The following is a 21,114-nucleotide window of genomic DNA, read 5'->3' on the forward strand; positions in this document are numbered from 1 at the left end:
GACTGAAAACTTAGATAACTCTGCTTTCTGCCAGAGACATGACTGCCTCCATTGCTTGCTTCTTTTCCAGATTGTCAGTGGCATCATCCATCACACCCTGGCTCCTAAACTGCTGAAGCGATTGTTTCTCTTCTCCTATGCAGCCGCTGTGCACAGCAACACACGTGAGTGTCTTGTGGGCTGTAGTTTGTAGGGGGCGGAGCTTCCAGTTTCTGCCTGAAACCGGTGGGAGCAAACCCATCCGTGGGGCATTTTCTCCTCTGCTCTAGCAATTGGTCACCTTTGCTGGGATGACACTTGCAGGATTCTTTAAATAAAACAAGTTTCTGTTTTTTCCCTGTGATCTTTGTTGCTTTAACTCATCTTTTAGGTTTGCTGTTTTTTTGTGATGGATTATTGGTTTGATTGTTTCTTATGAAAGATAAAATCAATATATTATAACTGGGGATGTGAGACTATGGAGAAAGAAAATTGAGACAAGTTTAAAATTGTCCTGTTTGTCCCTGGATTCTTTTTTCCACTTTAATACACTTGGTTTCATTTGACAAGACTCTAGAGGATGCCTTGCATTCTAGAGAGTTTTTTTAAATATTTATATTTTTTAATCCTTACCTGAGGATATGTCTTTATTGACTTTAGAGAGGAAGGGAGAGAGAAAGAGAAAGAAACATTGATTGGTTGTCTCCTAAAAGTGCCCCAACCAGGGACTGAACTTGCAACCTGGGTATACACCATGGCCGGGAACCGAACCCACCACCTTTTGGTCGATGTGGTAGGCACACCAACTGAGCCACACTAGCCAGAGCTTGAACGTTTTAAACAACCAGAACATGCTTGATAGCAGATACCTGAGGGGGGTGGGACAGCTGTACATAAAAGAACACATCACACGACAACCAGAAGGTTCATGGAATAGCTTGAGAGGCAGTATCGACATCGGTGCCAGATGCCTGGGTTTGAATCCCAAGTCCACCAGTTGCTAGCTGTGTGATCTTGAGCAAATTACTTACATTTTCTGTGTCTCAGTTTCTTCATCTGTAAAATGGAGATAATAATAGTATCTACCTCACTGAGATGTGTGGAAGATTAAGTTAGGGAATATAGGTGAAGTACTCAGAAGCTTTGCAGTTGATTATTAAAAGAACACACCAGAAAACCAGCTTGGTTAGAAAACTTAAAGAGTGCAAATACTTTCCATTCAGCTCCCTGGAAAAGAGAGCGGCCGTTTAACTCAGAAAGTCGGGTCGTCTGAGTTAGCTATTAGTAAGGCCCCGCGCTGTCGTGGTTCCCACACGTCTGTCTTCCTGCCCCCGGGCTCTCCCTCCGGCGGTGCCCTTGCTCCGCCCATTGCTCCTAACGGGAAACGGATGTTTGGTGGTCCCCGTGCTCCGTGCTTCTCGTCAGGGGAGAGGCATGTTAGCTTAACGCCGTCTCAGGCTTTCTGGAACGCAGAGTGCTTGTCACTTGCTGCTCGTTCAGCCAGCACTTGTGCAGTGCTTGCTGAGGGGCAGGCAAGGGGCTCTGGGGGTGAACAGGACTAAGCCCCTGGCCCCAAGAGCATCGCGCCGGGAGCAGCTGAGGGTGTGGCCTCTGTTGGAAGGGGCTGAGGAGCAGGAGGACGCCCGGCCACCTGGGGAGGGCGGAGGGGAGGCTGCCAGAGGCCGCAGGTGTGCCTGAGCTGACGGGGAGGACGTGGCTGGGAGAGCAGGTGGCGCTGAGGGAACTCTGGTGATGCAGTAGAAAGGCATGACTCTCGGGGTCTGTCCCACTCGAGCTCACATCCTTGCTCAGCTGCTTAGTAGCTGTGCGGCCTGGGGCTCTGTTTTCTCATTTTATTATTTTATTTTTTTTATTTTATTGATTTTTTACAGAGAGGAAGAGAGAGGGATAGAGAGTTAGAAACATTGATGAGAGAGAAACATCGATCAGCTGCCTCTTGCACACCCCCTACTGGGGATGTGCCCGCAACCAAGGTACATGCCCTTGACTGGAATCGAACCCAGTACCTTTGAGTCCGCAGGCCGACACTCTATCCACTGAGCCAAACCGGTTTCGGCTGTTTTAAAAACCAGTAGTGTTAACGCTTCCTTTGAAGTGTTGTGAGATTATAGATTATTAAATGTGCGGCACAGGGGGCGGTGATTAAAGGAGGGCTCATTGAGAGTATAATGCATGTTACACAGGACGGGTTATGTTCAGAGAACTACGTTGACATAAAATGTAGTTAGCATGACTATTAGCTGAACATAGAATTTTTCTTCATTCAATAAGTTCATCTTTTCACTTTTTAAAAAACATTTTTAAAATTGATCTTAGAGAGGAAGGGAGAGAGCAAGAGGAACATCAATGATGAGAGAGAATCATTGAACAGCTGCCTCGTGCGTGCCCCCTACTGGGGATGGAGCCCGCACCCTGGACATGTGCCCTGACCAGAAATGGAACCCAGGACCCTTCAGTCCTCAGGCTGACGCTCTATCCACTGAGCCAAACCAGCTGGGGCCATCTTTTCACTTTAGATGTATGTACAGTGCTGATTAGGTGCTGGCTTACAACTGCTTGTTGCAATATAAGGTATTGTTGATTACTATAATTTAAATAAACCTGTATTGGGTTTACACGTGAAAAATCCTCCTCTGTTTTTAGGAGTTTTGCTTCTTCCTTATACCTGACTCTTGGTCCGGACCTAGCGCAGGGCAGTTTCTCAGCTGGCGAGCGTATGCCAGCTGTGTGCTGACGCCCCTGGCAGTTTCGTTACCTTGTGGTGACTTGTGCCAGAGGCCCAGGGTACGAGGCCTCTTTTACTCTATTTTAATTCCAGCTTCTTTTCTCCTCCTTCTAACCCCACATTTTTGATAAGTAAAGATGATAACAGATAATTGGGACTTGACCAGTTAGCCTTTTCACTGAGTAGGGGTGTGGAGAGCTGGCTGCTTTGCAATCTGAACACCGTTAACTATTCTCAGGCTGAAGAATTCATCAGTGTGCTTGGCTGGAAGGTACTCCTAAATTCTTATGATGGCATTTTGGGGGAGGACCGATCTATATTGTGGAGGAAATGATCTGTTATGCTTGAATTGGACTGTTATTATTTATGTCCATGGGGAAATTTTTTTGCATTTATTATTTTATGGACTTTAAAAAGTATTTGCCTAGGTTTCAGTTACAGTTCCTCCATTGCCTGGCTCTGTGACCTTGGACAAGTTATTTGACCTTTCTGTGCTGCATCTGTAAACGGAAGAAATAGTATCACCTAACTTGTAGGTTATTAGCATTTAGTTCATTCATGTAGCATGCTCACAACAGTGCCTAGCACATACAAGTGCTATATACTTAACCACTGTGTTTTTAAAATCATTTTTCTTGTTATCCTTTGTACAATGATCTGGTTTTATTAAAAAGAGCAGGTGGGAGTTTTATCAAACACTTTATTTTCCCCAGAATGCTTGTTTTTTAGATGTGTAAAGGCTTAAACTAACCGATTGTGTAAATACCCCAAACTGTTGTAGTGCATTTCACCCCAACCAGCAGTGCTGTGGCCTGGGCGGGGCCAGGGACACGGGGCTGAGCTACAGAGGCAGTGCTCCTGGGCGTGCCTTCCCGCAGGTGGTCGCAGGGCAGGGCAGGGCAGGGGCGGAGGTGTCGTCACCTGGACAGGACCAGCGCGTTGCTGGCAGGCCCGCCCTGGCTGAGTTGTTCGTAGCCTTCAGGAGCGAGGTGTCTTCAAAGTGAAGGAGGATTTACACCCAGGAATCTGGCATGCTATCAGATGAGTTTGCATCCTGTGCACATGTTGGTAGGGCTAAAGACACTATTTTAGCATTTGTGCTACGCCCGTCTCTCAGGATCTTTTTATGTCACATAAATTATCTCACGGTCAGATGACTGAAAATGGAGCTATAATGACTTTGGCAAGGAAAGGAATGAGAACAAGTCCTTCGTTACAGTATAAAAAGACAGAGAGCCTCACCCGGCTGGAATGGCTCAGTTGATTGACGGCATGCACTGAAGGGTTGCCAGTTCGATTTCCGGTCAGAGCGCATGCCTGGGTTGCAGGTTTGATCCCCAGTTGGGGCGCAAGTACGGAAGGCAACCCATCTGTGTTTCTCACATCAGTGTTTCTCCCTCCCCCCCCCCCTCTCCCCTCTCTCTCTCTCTCTCTCTCTCTCCCACACCCTTCCTTTCTCTCCCTTCATCTCTCTAAGCATATCCTCAGATGAGGATTAAAAAAAAGCCTCAGTCATCATTTTGGAACAATGACAAAAAGGAGGAACAAGGTTAGGATTAAGCAGTGCACCATTCTGCTTGGATAATAATGGGCGCAGTAGAGGAAATTGGGACCTGAGATTGGGATTCACTTTCACATCATTACCGTACTAGTGCTTCATGCTAAGAGTGCATTGTCTTTTAAATTTATTTTGTTAGCCACCAATCCCCAAAACCATACTGTAATGTTCGACACACGGGAGGACTGGTGCTGGGAACTGGAGCGGACCAAAGGCAACATGAAGTACAAGGCAGTGAGTGTCAACGAAGGCTACAAAGTCAGTGAGAGGTAAGCATTCAGTGCCGTGCTTTTGAGAAACAGCTTTTGGGGGTTTAATTCACATGCCACACAGTTCACCTGTTTGAAACATACAGTGTCTTCAGACATATTCACAAGTTGTGCATCCATGACTCCAGTCAGTTTTCATCGGTCCCCAGGAAACTCCATCCTCATTAGGACTCTCTCCCCACATCCTCTCCACACCTCCGGCCCCAGGCAGCCACTCAGCTACTCGCTGTCTCTACAGACTTGCCTGCTCTGGACATTTCATATAATGGAATCATGTAACACGTGGTCTTCATGCCTGGCTTCTTTCACTTGGCATAATGTTATTACGGCTCATCCATGTTGTAGCATGTATTAGTATGTCATGCTTTTTTATTGCTGAATAGTGTTTCATGGAATGGATGTGTAAACCACGTTTTATTTACCCATTCATTAGTGGATGGGCATTTGGGTTATTTTCACTCTTTGGCTATCTATAATAATAAAAGCAGAATATGCTAATTAGACCGGATGTCCTTCTGACATCCTTCCAGATGACCTTCTCGATGAAGCCATGGTGGTGGGGGCCAAGCCCCTTGCACCAATTTCGTGCATCGGGCCTCTAGTTATGAATAATGCTGCAGTGAACATTGGAGTCCAAGGTTTTGTGTGGATGTATATTTCCATCCTCTTGGGTAAATACCTGGGAGTGGAATTGCTAGGCCAGGTAGCGACTCTAAGTTTACGTTTTTGAGGAACTGCCACTCTGTTTTCCACAGCGCCTACTCCATTTTACATTCCCATCAAAGGGTTCCCCTTTCTCCACACTAATACCCTTGAAGTGTCCCTTAAAACATTCAAACGCAAATTTGTGTCTTTTTCCCCATTATTGTATCTGTAATCGAAGTGTAAAAGTTTTAGAGGCATCTCTAAATTTATATTGTGTATTTGCTTTCCTCTTACCAAACATTTCAATTTATTTATTCACTCAGTAAAAACTCTGAGTGCCTCCTCTGTGCCAGGCAGTGTCCTGGTCCCTGAAGACAGCAGGGAGCGGCTAAAGACCCCGCCTCGGGAGCTGCCATTGCGGGGAGGAGAGGTGCCGGAGTGGGCGGGCGTTTGCAGGGAGCTGAAAGGCAGCCCGTGCGAGGGGAAAAGGAGGGCAGGGCAGGTGAGGGAGCGCTGGAGGTGGGCAGGGAGGGCGGTCAGCAGGAACCAAGGCCTGCGGGAGACTCTGGTCCGCTGTGTGAGGAACAGCGAGGGCCTGGGGCTGGGGAGGAGTGAGCAGGGCCAGAGTAGCAGGAGGTGAGGTCGGGAGGAGGGAGCGGCTGGAGGGGACTGCCCGGGAGGCTTCAGAGGGCTTGTAGTTCAGTGGGGAGGAGTCTGAGCAGAGGCGGGATGTGCTCTGACCTACATTTAAAGGGTGACTCTGCATAACTCTCTCTTAGAAACTTGAATCTTATCATTTTGGAACGTAGCGCCCAGCGCTCTGCTGACAGTTGCATAAAATTGGTTCAGTGGTCTCCCCTCACCCACAGTTTTGCTTTCCATGGTTTTAGTGACCTGTGGTCAACTGCAGGCCAAAACATTACGTGGAAAATTCCAGAAATAAACAATTCACAAGAGTGAAGTCGGGTGCTGTTCTGAGCAGCATGAAGGAACCGCATGCTGTTCGACCGCGTCCCACCCAGGATGTGACTCACGCCGCCCCTGTCCCGCGTGCCCGTGCCGCAGGCGCCCCTGCCCCTCACAGCCATCTTGGTTCTCAGACTGCCTGTCGGGGAGTCCCAGTGCCCCTTCTCCTGCTCAAACATGGCCTCAGTGCGGAGCGGTGATGCCGCCGGGCAGAAGTGCAGAGAAGGTCAAGGCTCCCTTAGCGAGAAGGAGCGCGCAGTGCGGGACGATCCCAGGGAGAACCGCGTGGCCTGCCTCTGCCCCACCCGCATCCCCGGAGCCCGTGCAGGGCCTGGCTCGAAGGGGGCCTGCGGAGGTGGGAGACAGGGGTACCCCGGTAGTGAGAGGGACTCCGTCAGTCTGGAGAAGAGGGAGAGACTGGGTTCTCGTCCCCCCCACGGTCAGAGCTGGCTGTTCCAGCACCGCAGGCTGCTGCTTCCCCTCCGAGCTTTCTCGTCCCCCTCCCAGGAGGGTGTCGGCAGGCCTTGGCCCCGGAGGACACGTAGAGCAGGAGCCTGGGAACAGACGGCCCAGGGCCACACGGCTGCTCTGGGGTGTCGCCCTGGGTCCCTCCCCCCAGCCTGCCTGCCCCCGGGAGGCTTTCTCTCCAGCTCTCTGAGCGAAAGAGCTTCCAGCTCCATGGCCATAGCCCGAGGGTCATAGCCCGTGGGTCATAGCCCTGTGGGTCGTAGCCCCGTGGGTCGTAGCCCGTGGGTCATAGCCCGAGGGTCATAGCCCGTGGGTCGTAGCCCGTGGGTCATAGCCCGTGGGTCATAGCCCGTGGATCGTAGCCCGTGGGTCATAGCCCGTGGGTCATAGCCCGTGGGTCATAGCCCGAGGGTTGTAGCCCGTGGGTCATAGCCCCGTGGGTCGTAGCCCGTGGGTCGTAGCCCGAGGGTCATAGCCCGTGGGTCATAGCCCGTGGGTCATAGCCCGTGGGTCGTAGCCCGTGGGTCAGATCCCGTGGGTCAGAGCCCGTGGATCGTAGCCCGTGGGTCGTAGCCCGTGGGTCAGAGCCCGTGGGTCAGAGCCCGTGGATCGTAGCCCGTGGGTCGTAGCCCGTGGGTCAGAGCCCGTGGGTCAGAGCCCGTGGGTTAGAGCCCGTGGGTCGTAGCCCGTGGGTCGTAGCCCGTGGGTCGTAGCCCCGTGGGTCGTAGCCCGTGGGTCATAGCCCGAGGGTCGTAGCCCGTGGGTCGTAGCCCGTGGGTCGTAGCCCATGGGTCATAGCCCCGTGGGTCGTAGCCCGTGGGTCGTAGCCCGTGGGTCATAGCCCGAGGGTCGTAGCCCGTGGGTCGTAGCCCGTGGGTCGTAGCCCCGTGGGTCGTAGCCCGTGGGTCATAGCCCGAGGGTCGTAGCCCGTGGGTCGTAGCCCGTGGGTCATAGCCCGAGGGTCGTAGCCCGTGGGTCGTAGCCCGAGGGTCGTAGCCCGTGGGTCATAGCCCGTGGGTCATAGCCCGTGGGCAGCCTCGTTAGAAGAAGCTGCCCCCGCTGACGGGAGGCCTGGAGCCCGTGGAGCTCTGCGCTCTGCCCCTCTGCACCCTCTTTCCCACGCCCCTTCCTAGCAGGTGTGTTAGTTGTAGACTTTCTCCTGTGGAAACGGGAGTCATGGTGCTGGGGTCAGGTCCTTGCTCCGCTGATGCTCGCTTCTGTGTAGCCTGGGAAGGCCCTAGCCGTGCTGTCTGTTTCTTTATCTGCCAAATGGAAATAACCATAGTACATGCCTCATCGTGCTATTGGGAAGATGAAATAAATAATTCATGTTCGGTAATTAGAAGAGAGCCTGGCACAGGGTAAGCACTTAGGTGTTGTGAGAGCCCTTGGTAAAATGGGCAGTAGTCATCGTAATTGCTGGTTTCATATTAATCTGACTGAAAGCAACATAATTGCCTATATTGTCAGAATGTGATGACAGAGATCACTCCCAATTTTGGCATTTGTGCACTTGTAGAGATCACAAATTCCAGTCCCTCATTCTGTGGGTGAGAACTGGCCCAAAGGTGGGTCATTGACCTGCAGTGACACAGACTCAGGCCCAGAAGGTGGGTCATTGACCTGCAGTGACACAGACTCGGGCCCAGAAGGTGGGTCATTGACCTGCAGTGACACAGACTCGGGCCCAGAAGGTGGGTCATTGACCTGCGGTGACACAGACTCGGGCCCAGAAGGTGGGTCATTGACCTGCAGTGACACAGACTCGGGCCCAGAAGGTGGGTCATTGACTTGCAGTGACACAGACTCAGGCCCAGAAGGTGGGTCATTGACCTGCGGTGACACAGACTTGGGCCCAGAGGTGGGTCATTGACCTGCGGTGACACAGACTGACCTGCAGTGACACAGACTCGGGCCCAGAAGGTGGGTCATTGACCTGCAGTGACACAGACTGACCTGCAGTGACACAGACTCGGGCCCAGAAGGTGGGTCATTGACCTGCGATGACACAGACTCGGGCCCAGAAGGTGGGTCATTGACCTGCGGTGACAGACTCGGGCCCAGAAGGTGGGTCATTGACCTGCGGTGACACAGACTCGGGCCCAGAGGTGGGTCATTGACCTGCGGTGACACAGACTCGGGCCCAGAAGGTGGGTCATTGACCTGCGGTGACACAGACTCAAGCCCAGAAGGTGGGTCATTGACCTGCAGTGACACAGACTTGGGCCCAGAGGTGGGTCATTGACCTGCGGTGACACAGACTGACCTGCAGTGACACAGACTCGGGCCCAGAAGGTGGGTCATTGACCTGCAGTGACACAGACTGACCTGCAGTGACACAGACTCGGGCCCAGAAGGTGGGTCATTGACCTGCAGTGACACAGACTCGGGCCCAGAAGGTGGGTCATTGACCTGCGGTGACACAGACTTGGGCCCAGAAGGTGGGTCATTGACCTGCGGTGACACAGACTCGGGCCCAGAAGGTGGGTCATTGACCTGCGGTGACACAGACTTGGGCCCAGAGGTGGGTCATTGACCTGCGGTGACACAGACTCGGGCCCAGAAGGTGGGTCATTGACCTGCGGTGACACAGACTCGGGCCCAGAAGGTGGGTCATTGACCTGCAGTGACACAGACTTGGGCCCAGAGGTGGGTCATTGACCTGCGGTGACACAGACTGACCTGCAGTGACACAGACTCGGGCCCAGAAGGTGGGTCATTGACCTGCGGTGACACAGACTGACCTGCAGTGACACAGACTCGGGCCCAGAAGGTGGGTCATTGACCTGCGATGACACAGACTCGGGCCCAGAAGGTGGGTCATTGACCTGCGATGACACAGACTCGGGCCCAGAAGGTGGGTCATTGACCTGCGGTGACACAGACTCGGGCCCAGAAGGTGGGTCATTGACCTGCGGTGACACAGACTCGGGCCCAGAAGGTGGGTCATTGACCTGCGGTGACACAGACTCGGGCCCAGAAGGTGGGTCATTGACCTGTGGTGACACAGACTCGGGCCCAGAAGGTGGGTCATTGACCTGTGGTGACACAGACTCGGGCCCAGAAGGTGGGTCATTGACCTGCGATGACACAGACTCGGGCCCAGAAGGTGGGTCATTGACCTGTGGTGACAGACTCGGGCAGAGCTCGGCTTTGAACTTAGGTTCCTGACGGATCTGACGGGAGAGTTCATCCGCGCTGATTGTTCACGGGGAAATAGGACCCATTTCCTACCTCTCAGCCTAGCCTCCTGTGCTCATTGAAGTGGAGCTTTCAGATGTGGGGACTAACTCAGCACTAACACCGATGCCGTCTCCCCCCAGGCTGCCCGCGTACTTCGTTGTCCCCGCCCCTCTTCCTGAAGAGAGCGTGTCGCGCTTCCAGGGCCACGGCGTCCCGGTAAGTGCATCTGGGAACCCTGACGGCCGGGGGTTGCTCATCGGGCCGTCTTGGCAGATTGTTCGTCTGAAGCCTCTGGCTTTAGTACTGAGGAGTTTGTCTTCAGTCCAAGAGTGATCCAAAGATAGCTTAGCGACTCCCTAGGGCAGTGTCTTAGGCCTGAGGCTCCCGGGACGGGGTTCTGCAGTCCTCACAGCTGCACGGCTGCTCAGCAGACGCCTTCGAAAGCTCTTAGGGCTGTAAAGGAAGCGCTACGAGGGACGGCCTGATGTGACACCTAAGTCACCTGAGGCTGGAGGGTCTGAGATCCTCCTGGGCTCCCACCCTCATCCTGACGGGCGGGGCGTCTTTTCCCCAGAGACAACGTGAAGAGCTTACTGAGCGTTCACCACGACTGGGATGGGAGCCATATGTAATGTCTCACTGATCAGAGAAAGCCAGACTCTGGCAGTGACTCTAGTTTCTAATGGGCGGTGGGGAGTTGCCAGGCCTGCAGGAATTTGTGAGGAATGAGAATTGCAAGTGAGTGCTCTGCTGTGTGCATGGCTGCCTCACCAGAAAGGCCACTCACGCCTGTGGAGGAGGTGGGTGTGGACGCTGGGCTGCCCGGCCCAGAGGCACGTGCAGGCCGGGCGTCACGAGCGTGGCCTGACCGTGGGCCAGGGTGCTGCTCGTGCGAGCCGGGCTGTGCGGGGGGAGTAGGGCCTGGCGTTGCCGGTGCTCTGACTCCTCAGGAGAAAGCGCAGGTGGGGATTTCTGTGTGCGTTTTCCTGATTTCTAACTGTATGCGTCTGACTCGAAGGCTTAAAAAACTTGTCTTTGGGCCCGAGTTGGTTCATGTCCCACCAATTTGCAACCTTCAATTTAGAGAAGCAATTCTCAAACTTCCTGGTCTTGGGACTTTTTACACTCTTAAAAATTATTGAGGATCTCAAAAAAGTCTTGGTTTCTGTGGTTGTATGTACTGATATTTGCCATACTGAAGACTAAAACGCCCAGGCCAGGGGTCTCAGTTGTTTGGGCATCGTCCCACGCACCGAAAGGTTGCTGGTTTGATTTCCAGTCGAGGAACACACCCAGGTTGCAGTTTTGATCCTGTTGGATGTGCATATGGGAGGCAACCAGTCGATGTTTCTCTCTCCCATTGATGCTTCTCTCTCTTTCCCTCTCCTTTCCTCTCTTTCTAAAATCAGTAACATATTTTTAAAAATAGAAAACTGAAACATTAAAACATTGTTGTCCTAGCTGGTATGGCTCATTGGATAGACTGAAGGGTCCCGGATTCCATTCCAGTCAAGGGGCACATGCCCGGGTTGCGGGCTCGATCCCCAGTAGGGGGCATGCAGGAGGCAACCGATTAATGTGTCTCTCTCCTATCGATGTTTCTCTCTCTCCCTCTCCCTTTCCCTTTCTCTCTGAAATCAATAAAAATATATTTTTAAAAACCACAATAACATTATTGTGTTAGTAATAAACTCATTATCTGCTAATGGAAATAACACATTTCTATGAAAAAATAGCGATATTGTCCAAAATTTAAAAAAGCAGTTTTACATTTTTGAAAATAGAAGCCTGGCCAGCGTGGCTCAGCAGTGGAGCATCGACCTACGAACCAGGAGGTAAAGGTTCGATTCCCAATCAGGGCACATGCCCAGGTTGCGGCTGGGTCTCCAATAGGGAGACCTGTCTCCCTCCCTCTGTCTGAAACCCATAAAAACATATTAGAAAAAGAAAAAGAAAACAGAAGACAGCCGTGTTCTTCCGTATGCTCCTTTCATTTAGTCTGCTGTGCATGTGAGGCTGTGGTTGAAGGACATGAAGGAAAATCCAGCCTAGTACATCTGTATTTGGAAAAGGGAGGCGAAGTTAATAGCCTTTTCTCATAATTGAGAATATTGTTCTTTGATGGTACACCAAAGAATGATCAGTGGTAGTTTCATAAAGGTTAATTGCAATAAGGAATCTGATGAAAACATAATCAAACTTTTCATTCTCTAAATTAAAACCCATTGGTCTGTCTTGTACTTGGAATGAATCTTGTTCATCTGGGAAATGTTGGCTCACTAGGTAATATAGATTGTCCGGCTAGTGACGTTTTCTTATAGACTATAAAAACCACACTCATTAACATCACCCCATTTCATCAGCAAAATCTTTAACTATTGGAAGCTGCCCAGCTAAAAAGGCAGAGACTAGTTTGTCCAGAATCCTAATTTTTACTTGAAAGTTCAGTTTTTAACCATCGGCGACAAGTTGTCTGTTATTTCCCCTCAAGTGATGAACCCCCTTTATTTATTTATTTATTCATTTTTAAAAGAATGGCTGTCTGCCCGTCACCAAAGCCTGAACCCCCCTGGTTGGCCAGTCAGACGTTCTTTCATTCCATGGAAAAGCAGCTCGCTGGGCTCTCGGCTCAGTTGCTTAAGCGCTTTTCCTTGCGACGGGCATCGACTGTGGTGCTGGCCTCGTATTCCCTCTCACGTTAATGACTTTCGTCCCTCATCAAGGACGCTGTCCGGGAAACCGAGTGTGCTCTGCCAGCACGCGGCAGTGACGAGCTGAGGGGCAGGGCCTTTGGGGCCAGGCCTCCCCTGGTGCCGGGCACCGGCAGCCTCACTCGCCAGCAGTGCCAGTGCCAGCAGGCCGCCATCCTGAGAGCACGAATGGACAGCAGAACATGACCCAGATGGAATTTACACCTGTAATCGGGGGACACAGCGCTCAGTACACGGAACAGGAACTGTACCATGGGGACACTTAGTATGTTCACACTCGCTATAACCATCACCACCATCCCGTTCCGCTGGCTCTCCCTGACTTCCCTCCTCTCAGGGGGGCCTCCATGGTTTGTATCTCAGTCATTCTCTTGCCGCCATTCTGGAGTCTGGCCTCCAACCAGAGTATTTCCTTTTTTTTTTTTTCCTGTGGGCTATAGATCATTCACAGCCAACAGCACAGCACTCGATGGGATACAGGAGAACTCGCCTTGCCTTGGATGGGTCCTCGTTCTGCTCAGCCGTCTAGTCTGTCGATTAACTCCTCCTGGGGCCTGCACTCTTGCCTGGGCTGCGGTCAGTGTGTTTCATCCTCTGAGTGTACGACACATTCTGACTCTGACTCTCGGAGACGCTGCCCTCCTTCAGCAGGCTCTTGGACAGCAATCACCACACCTCCCTCAGCTTCCTTCTCTCCCGCTCCTGCTTCTCTGTGCTCGTTTCCTTCATCTCGAACCCAGGCCTCTGCCTGGGCTCTGGGTCTCCTGCCCTGGCTCGGCTGGGACCTGCGCCCCAGTCTTCCCGTCCCGTAACCCTTCCGCGGTGCCTGCTCTCAGTGAGGCCTCCTGGCCCTCCCCACCCGCAGCGGCTCTTCCTGCAGAGCCAGGCTCCTGTCCCACTCTCCTTCCACGGCTGCCAGCAGAGGGCGAGTCTGAGCTCACTCCCTGCTGCCTCCCTGCTCCCGCACTGCCACTCACCCCTGTCCCTGCTGCCCGCACTGCCACTCACCCCTGGAAGGCACGTGCCCTGCCCCGGGCCCCACGCCCTCTCGGCAGCGTGGGCGCTGCGTACGTCTCCCTGTTAAATTCCTGCCTTGGCTCAGGGAACACCATGCTGTGTGGTCCTCTTACCTCCTCAGTAGTTCCCTTCCTTCCTTACCCTGCTTTCTGGCCTCCGACTGTGCCCCTAAAACTCTGGTTTGGCCCTGCTAAGAGAGCCCCTGTAAGATGTATGAAATAAGAATTTCCCCTTCCTTTTTTTAGGCAAACAGGATTAACAAGTCATTCACACTAAGAACCCTGTAGCCCTTTCCCAGACAGAAATATACACATTACAGTAGGGGAGGGCGTGCTTTTTTGCTAAATTCCTGAGAAGTTGCTCTGTCCAGGAATATGCTTGTTTTCATTTACTGTTTCGAGTAGAGGAGAGTCAGGGAATTGCGTCTTAGCGCCTCAGCTGAGCTAGAGCGTGGTTGTGCCCCAGCAGAAAACGAGGGACGGTGACTCGCCGGGAGCCAGCCTTTCTGCTGCAGGAGAGGAGAGGAAGAGGACGCAAAGCACTCGGTTCCTTAGACCCGTCACCAGGCATGCCTAGAGTGTCACAGAGGAGTGGCAGCTGGAACCCTCCAGGCCTACCCGTGAGCCCGGGCCCGATGCCGGGCAGCAGAGCAGAGGTTGGGCTTTAGCCACTTCGAACCCTGAGCCAGGCTGTGTACCAGGCACAAAGCCCATGCATGGACTCAGTGGCCCCAACCAGCCTCGCCTGCCTCCCTCCCAGGCCCTCCTGGCAGATCAGTGCCCCGAGCACTGCTGATCTGCTTTTGCTCCTGCAAAACAGCAGACCAACCAGCCAAGGAGAATGGTGGCGTGTCCAGAGCAACAGGAGACTGTCCCTGGTTGCTCACAGGGCTTCTCCCTCCCTGCTCTCCCTTCCTTTGTTGGTCCTGGCGTTCTCTCCTGGGGTGACTGCATCCTACCTTACGTTGGTAAACTCCTGTCCCTTTATTTATTTATTTTTTAATTTTTTATAATAAATCTTTATTGTTCAGATTATTACAGGTGTTCCTCTCTCTCCCCCCCCATAGCTCCCCTCCACCTGATTCCCCACCCCACCCCATGCCCTTACCCCCCACCACTGTCTTCATCCATAGGTGTAAGATTTTTGTCCAATCTCTTCCTGCACCCCTCAGACCCCCTACCCCCTGAGAATTGTCCGTCCCCTCCCTTTCTATGTCCCTGATTCTATTATATTCACCAGTCCATTCTGTTCTTCAGATTTTTTATTCACTTGATGTTTAGATTACTTGTTGGTAGGTAGGTATTTGATGTCTTTTTGTTGTTCATAATTTTTACCTTTACCTTTTTCTTCTTCTTCCTCTTCTTAAAGAATACCCTTCAGCATTTCATGTAATCCTGGTTTGGTGGTGATGAACTCCTTTAGCTTTTTCTTGTCTGTGAAGCTCTTCGTCTGACCTTCAATTCTGAATGATAACTTTGCTGGGTAGAGTAATCTTGGTTGTAGGTTCTTGCTGTTCATCACTTTGAATATTTCTTGCCATTCCTGTCTGGCCTGCATAGTTTCTGTTGAGAAGTCAGCTGACAGTCATATGGGTACTCCTTTGTAGGTAACTAACTGTTTTTCTCTTGCTGCTTTCAAGATTCTCTCTTTGTCTTCTGCCCTTGGTATTTTAATTATGATGTGTCTTGGTGTGGTCCTCTTTGGATTCCTCTTGTTTGGGGTTCTGTGCGCTTCCTGAACTTGTAAGTCTATTTCTTTCACCAGGTGGGGGAAGTTTTCTGTCATTATTTCTTTAAATAGGTTTTCAGTATCTTGCTCTCTCTCTTCTTCTGGCACCCCAAAAATTCGGATGTTGGTATGCTTAAAGCCATCCCAGAGGCTCCTTACGCTATCCTCACACTTTTGGATTCTTCTTTCTTTCTGCCTCTCTGGTTGGGTGTTTTTTGCTTCCTCATATTCCAGATCTTTGGTTTGACTCTTGGGGTACGGTGGTCTACAGTTGAGTGTCTGTATATTCTTTATTTCAGACAGGGTATGCTTAATTTCTGACTGGTCCTTTTCCATTTTTTTGGCATTCTCATTAAGGTCCTTGAAGGTTTCACTAAGTTACTCGGAGGTCTCTTCAAGTTTCTCAGCGGTTTTTAGAAGATTCTTGAGTAACCTTATAAATGTGGTTCTGAATACTGTGTCATCCAGTAGTTTACTTTCCTCCATCTCTCCTATTCGTGACATGCTTCAGTGTCTCCGCATTTTGGTTGCCTCCCTGTGTTGATGGAGTGGCTTTGTGTGGTCAGTGACCTATAGGGGCTGGTAGCTCAGCTTCCCCAATCACCCTAGGTCAGTGATGGCGAACCTATGACACGCTTGTCAGCACTGACACGCGTAGCCATTTCTGATGACACGCGGCTGCATGCCGAGGATGAAACATTTGCTGTTCCTGAGGATGAAACATTTGCGACTAGAGTTTTGGAGTTAGTTTTTTCCTCAAAGTGACACACTACCCGAGTTATGCTCAGTTTTTTGGCTAAGTTTGACACAACAAGCTCAAAAGGTTGCCCATCACTGCCCTAGGTGGTTGCTCTTGGTGCACCCCTTTGTGGGCTGAGTGCAAAGTCTTGGTGTAGTTAAGCCTTGATTGCTGTTGGTACACTGGGAGGAATTGACCTCCAGGCCAATTGGCTGTGAGGACCTGCTGTGTCTATAATGGAAGCACTGCTGCACTGGAGACACGCTTATGGTGCAGGACTTGTTTCAGTGGGGCTTTGGTGCTCACTGAGTCCGCCTCCCGAATGTGTCACTTATGGATGTGAGGAGTTGAAATCTGGTGTCTCACACTGACCACTAGGTATACTGGCTTCTGGATCTCCAATGGGGTGCATCTCAGCTACTGTCTGAGGCCACCCTGCAGGAGCTACAGCGAGAACTGCTTTCCTCTTTTCCCTGCTTGGAGTTTGGAGGCTTTGGAGCTGTCTGCACCGGGTTGCAAGTTTACTAGTTTAAACTGCAATAGAGAAGGCCATTCATATGCAAAAACCGCTGCTAGGAGCTTGGGTGTGTTTGTAGATTGTGTGGGGTGGAGTCTCAGGGCGTCACTAGGCTAGGGCGTGGCAAACAGCGATGACTGGCAGTGAGCCGCCTCCAACCGCGTCCCCGCGTCTTGCGCCCCAGCGCAGCCAACAATTCTACCTCCACGCAGCTCTGCTAGCAAGCCACCCTCACTCCGACCCGATGGCAGACAGCCCAGTCTCTCCCCAGAAACTGGATTTCAGAGAGATCGGGAGCTTGTCTCTCTTCGGATTGAAGAAAGCAATGCCCACCGCCAGCTGGGTTCCGCCGCCAGCCCGTATCGCACGCGCGCCCTCCCCTGTACCTCAGTTTTTCAGTTTGTGCCCTGATTGCGCCTGTCTCTTTCGGTCTAGTTGTAGAGCTTCCACTCAGCCAGCTCTCCCGTGGTTCTGGGTGATGGATGTTCTGTCTTTTAGTTGTAGTTTTGGAAATTGTTGTGGACAGCAGCAGCCCAGATGTTTACCTACGCCGCCATCTTGGATCTCCCCCTCCTGTCCCTTTGGAGCAGGCGCCCTCAAACTACGGCCCGTGGGCCACATGTGGCCCGCCGAGGACATTTATCTGGCCCGCCGGGTGTTTTTGCCGTTTTGTTTTTTTACTTCAAAATAAGATATGTGCAGTGTGCATAGGAATTTGTTCATAGTTGTTTTTTTTAAACTGTAGTCCGGCCCTGCAACGGTCTGAGGGACAGTGAACTGGCCCCTGTTTAAAACGTTTGAGGACCCCTGCTGTAGAGGGTGAGCTCCGTGCTGGTAGCCAGTGTCTCAGCCCCTGTGCATCCTCTCGCAACTTCAGTCCGTGTCTTGCACATGCAGGTCTCGTATCCATGTCTGTTCAATGGCCAACTTGCCATTCTCTCTAGTGCGAGCTTTCTCTGCTGACAGCAGCTGCCCCTCCTGCCAGAGCACACCCCTCACAGCCAGGCTGCTGTGGCCGTCCGTGCGACTTTGGGAAGTTAGTTGGTCTGCAAGCCTCAGTTTCTTCTTGTTAACGGGGATGATAATCAGACCAGCCCCGGTGCCAGGACTGAGCTGATCATGGAGAGTCCTACCTGCCCCGGTGCCAGGACTGAGCTGATCATGTAGAGTCCTACCTGCCCCAGTGCCAGGACTGAGCTGATCATGGAGAGTCCTACCTGCCCCGGTGCCAGGACTGAGCTGATCATGTAGAGTCCTCCCTGCCCCAGTGCCAGGACTGAGCTGATCATGTAGAGTCCTACCTGCCCCAGTGAGAGGACTGAGCTGATCATGTAGAGTCCTACCTGCCCCAGTGCCAGGACTGAGCTGATCATGTAGAGTCCTCCCTGCCCCAGTGCCAGGACTGAGCTGATCATGTAGAGTCCTACCTGCCCCAGTGCCAGGACTGAGCTGATCATGTAGAGTCCTATCTGCCCCAGTGCCAGGACTGAGCTGATCATGGAGAGTCCTACCTGCCCCAGTGAGAGGACTGAGCTGATCATGTAGAGTCCTCCCTGCCCCAGTGCGAGGACTGAGCTGATCATGTAGAGTCCTCCCTGCCCCGGTGCGAGGACTGAGCTGATCATGTAGAGTCCTCCCTGCCCCAGTGCCAGGACTGAGCTGATCATGGAGAGTCCTATCTGCCCCAGTGCCAGGACTGAGCTGATCATGTAGAGTCCTACCTGCCCCAGTGCGAGGACTGAGTGTGCTGACTCAGGTGCCGTCCTGGCAGCCAGCTCGCTCCAGCAGGAGCCGCACCGCAGTAATCGCAGCGATGGTGTCGCCATCCTCTAGCTCCCAGCGCGAAGGCCCTGTCGGAAGGCGTGTGTCAGACCACAGCAGGTCTGCGCGTGTCCACCTGGACCTTCTTGTTTTCTAAGCCAGTCAGTCTTTTTCATTGTAGCTCTTCCTTAACTTAGCAAAGTTGGATATATCCAGCCATTTCGTATTGAACTTATACATTTTTCCCTGACTGAATTTAAAGGCTAAGCTTACCTGTTCCCTGTTGGTCGTGTGTATGATTTTAGAAAACCTTCACTTCCCTCTGCAGATATGGTGCTGGTCCTACCACAATGGATGTGCCCTTTTGAAAATGTCAGCGCTGCCCAAGGAACAGGACGATGGCATTCTGCAAACCCACAGGAGCTTCCTGGACGGGTGAGTGCTGCTCAGCATTTTGTGATTGTTCAGCTCTCTTCTTGTTTTCCGAGAGGCAAGGGACAGTTCCTAGCAGTGTCTCCACATCTGTTTACCTCAGAGAGCGTGGCGCTGCCGGGTGCAACCTCAGTGGCCGTCTTAATGACGCACGCTGAGCACTAGGGGGCAGTGGCGGGGTGTCTGCTCTTCACAGCTGTCCAGTTGAGGTCACACCGCACGTCACTGTGCTGCGTGTTTGAAATTTTCAAAATAAAAAGTTAAAACCCAAAGTACATGGATTAAGAAGCACAAATGGATAGTTACAGAATAGTCACGTTGACATAGGTAAGGCAGAGGGAATATAGTCAATAATATTGCAGTACATCTATGTGGTTCCAGGTGAATATTGGAAATATCAAGAGGAACATTATGTAGAGTATATGATTGTCTGACCACTAAGCTGTACACCTGAAACCAATACAAAACACAATGGAAAGAAAAAAGAACGTTTTGAGATAATGGACGTTATCGTGTAGTCATTTCATAGTAGCTGTAGGTCAGGTTCTGTACTCCTCAGACAGTGTTGTGTGTCAGTTATATCTCAATAAAGCGGAAAAACAAAACAACGCAGAAAAGGCATAGACTTGGGAGTTAAATGGCCTTAGTTCATACCATGGCTCGATCAGTGTCTAAAGGCATAGTCCCGGGCCGGAAGCTGCCCGCACACACCTCATTTCTGCGCGCACTGCCTGGCACTGGGGCCTGGGCGCCTGCCTCGCTCGCAGGTGAGGGTCACGTGGGAGGGCACCTGCAGAGCTCTCTCACAGGTCTCGGCCGGAGTCAGTGCCCGGACACATCCGCCCCTTCTAGTCCATGTCTGCCTTTCTGATCACACATTCCTTTTGACACCTAGAGTTTACAGGGTCATCCACAGGCCACCCTACGAAATGGTCAAAACTGAAGACCTGTCAAGCAACTTCCTGTCCCTGCCGGACATCCAGACTGCGTACTCCAAGTTTAAACAGCTGTTTCTGATAGGTGAGCGGCATGCTGGGAAAGGTGTCTGTCCCGGAGGAAAGACACCCAGCGGGTCAGGTGGGAGGTGCTGCCTTGTCCCGGGGCCCCTGCCCTCGCCGATGCAGGACTGCGAGTGTCCAGTAGAGTTTACCCGTCCGGGACCTGCCGGGCCTCAGCCTGTGATTGCATTTGCAGCTTTGACGCAGTAGACGCCTGTGGAATGCGGGGCTCTAGTCAGGTGGGCTGGGCACGGGCTAGTGGTGTGCGAGGTGACCGTGTGGGTGTGTTCAGGGTTCCAGTGGAGGCCAGGTCTCCCCGTTGGGCCCTCCTGGCACCAGGATGTACCCGCCTCTAGGAGCAGCAGCCTGTGGTGCTTCCCCGGTCGTAGGTGAGGGGAAGTGGGAGGACACCTCCCCAGGCATCAGCCGTGTCCACCAGAGCAAGCCGCGCTCCTTCCTGCGCGCCGGCGGGCGTGGCTCTGGGTATGGCCGGCACCTTCTCCTTCGGCACTGCGCCCGGTTGGACTGCCACACGCTCCAGAGCCCCAGCTGAGGCCTGGGGGCGCCGTTGGGACACGGAGACCGGTGCCTGGGCGCCGCGAGCAGCGTGGGAGCCGCGTAGGCTCTGTGGCCGGCGTGAGTGAGCCACCTGACTTCTCTCCTCTCCCCAGATAACAGCGCTGAATTTTGGGACACAGATATCAAATGGTTTTCTCTGCTGGAAAGTAGCAGCTGGCTCGACATAATCAGGTATTTGAAGCCATTGTTTTGCTCGTGACTTTGATAGTTTTCTAACTGTCGTAAAGCAAATTGACAGGTAGTTTACGTGTTTTATATTTCACAGTTAAACGTTTTACACTTGTTATTCGTTATATCTGTGCACATTGGATCAGAATGTACAGACATGCTACCTGCTCCCCAGGAGGCAGACTCTCGACTGTGGACTCGGCCTTGAGAGAAGCGACGGGGCGAGGCAGCCAGAATCCTGCGGCGGCGGCAGTGCCGGCCTCCGGGGGTGGGGTGGGCAGGGAGGGGTGCTGATTGTGCCCTGCACACCTTGCTCTGATCCCGGGCTTAGCGTGGGGAAGAGCCACCGTTTCACTCTCAGCCGGGCCACGGCATTGTGGGCGGAGCCTCCTCCCCACGCTCTAACAGACACGGTCCGAAGCGCGGGCTGCGTGTCTCGGACTTGGCGTGTGTTCCTGCCGGCAGCGATACGTGCAGCAAGGCCCCTCTTTCTGTGGACAGGGGAGGGTGCGTGTCCGCCAGCAGATGAAGGGCGGGGTGGGGCGGTGCCGCTGGGCAGGGGACCGCCTCCGGCAGTGGTCGGCAAACTCATCAGTCAACAGAGCCAAATATCAACAGTACAACGGCTGAAATTTCTTTTGAGAGCCGAA

At 52.4% G+C, this 21,114-nt stretch overlaps 1 protein-coding gene across 2 annotated transcripts in view; it reads left to right on the forward strand.

Annotated features, from left to right (window-relative positions):
- Window positions 1-21,114, forward strand: part of MTMR12 (myotubularin related protein 12) — a 55,177-nt gene that overhangs the window by 23,584 nt on the left and 10,479 nt on the right. For both annotated transcript variants that reach the window (XM_054715343.1, XM_054715344.1), the window contains 6 exons: window positions 71-164; window positions 4,423-4,552; window positions 9,955-10,030; window positions 18,616-18,722; window positions 19,615-19,739; window positions 20,389-20,467. In XM_054715343.1, coding sequence (XP_054571318.1) covers window positions 71-164; window positions 4,423-4,552; window positions 9,955-10,030; window positions 18,616-18,722; window positions 19,615-19,739; window positions 20,389-20,467 — 611 coding nt within the window. The remainder of the gene's footprint in view (window positions 1-70; window positions 165-4,422; window positions 4,553-9,954; window positions 10,031-18,615; window positions 18,723-19,614; window positions 19,740-20,388; window positions 20,468-21,114) is intronic.

This window comes from Eptesicus fuscus, chromosome 4, assembly GCF_027574615.1.
Source record: "Eptesicus fuscus isolate TK198812 chromosome 4, DD_ASM_mEF_20220401, whole genome shotgun sequence".
Taxonomy (NCBI): domain Eukaryota; kingdom Metazoa; phylum Chordata; class Mammalia; order Chiroptera; family Vespertilionidae; genus Eptesicus; species Eptesicus fuscus.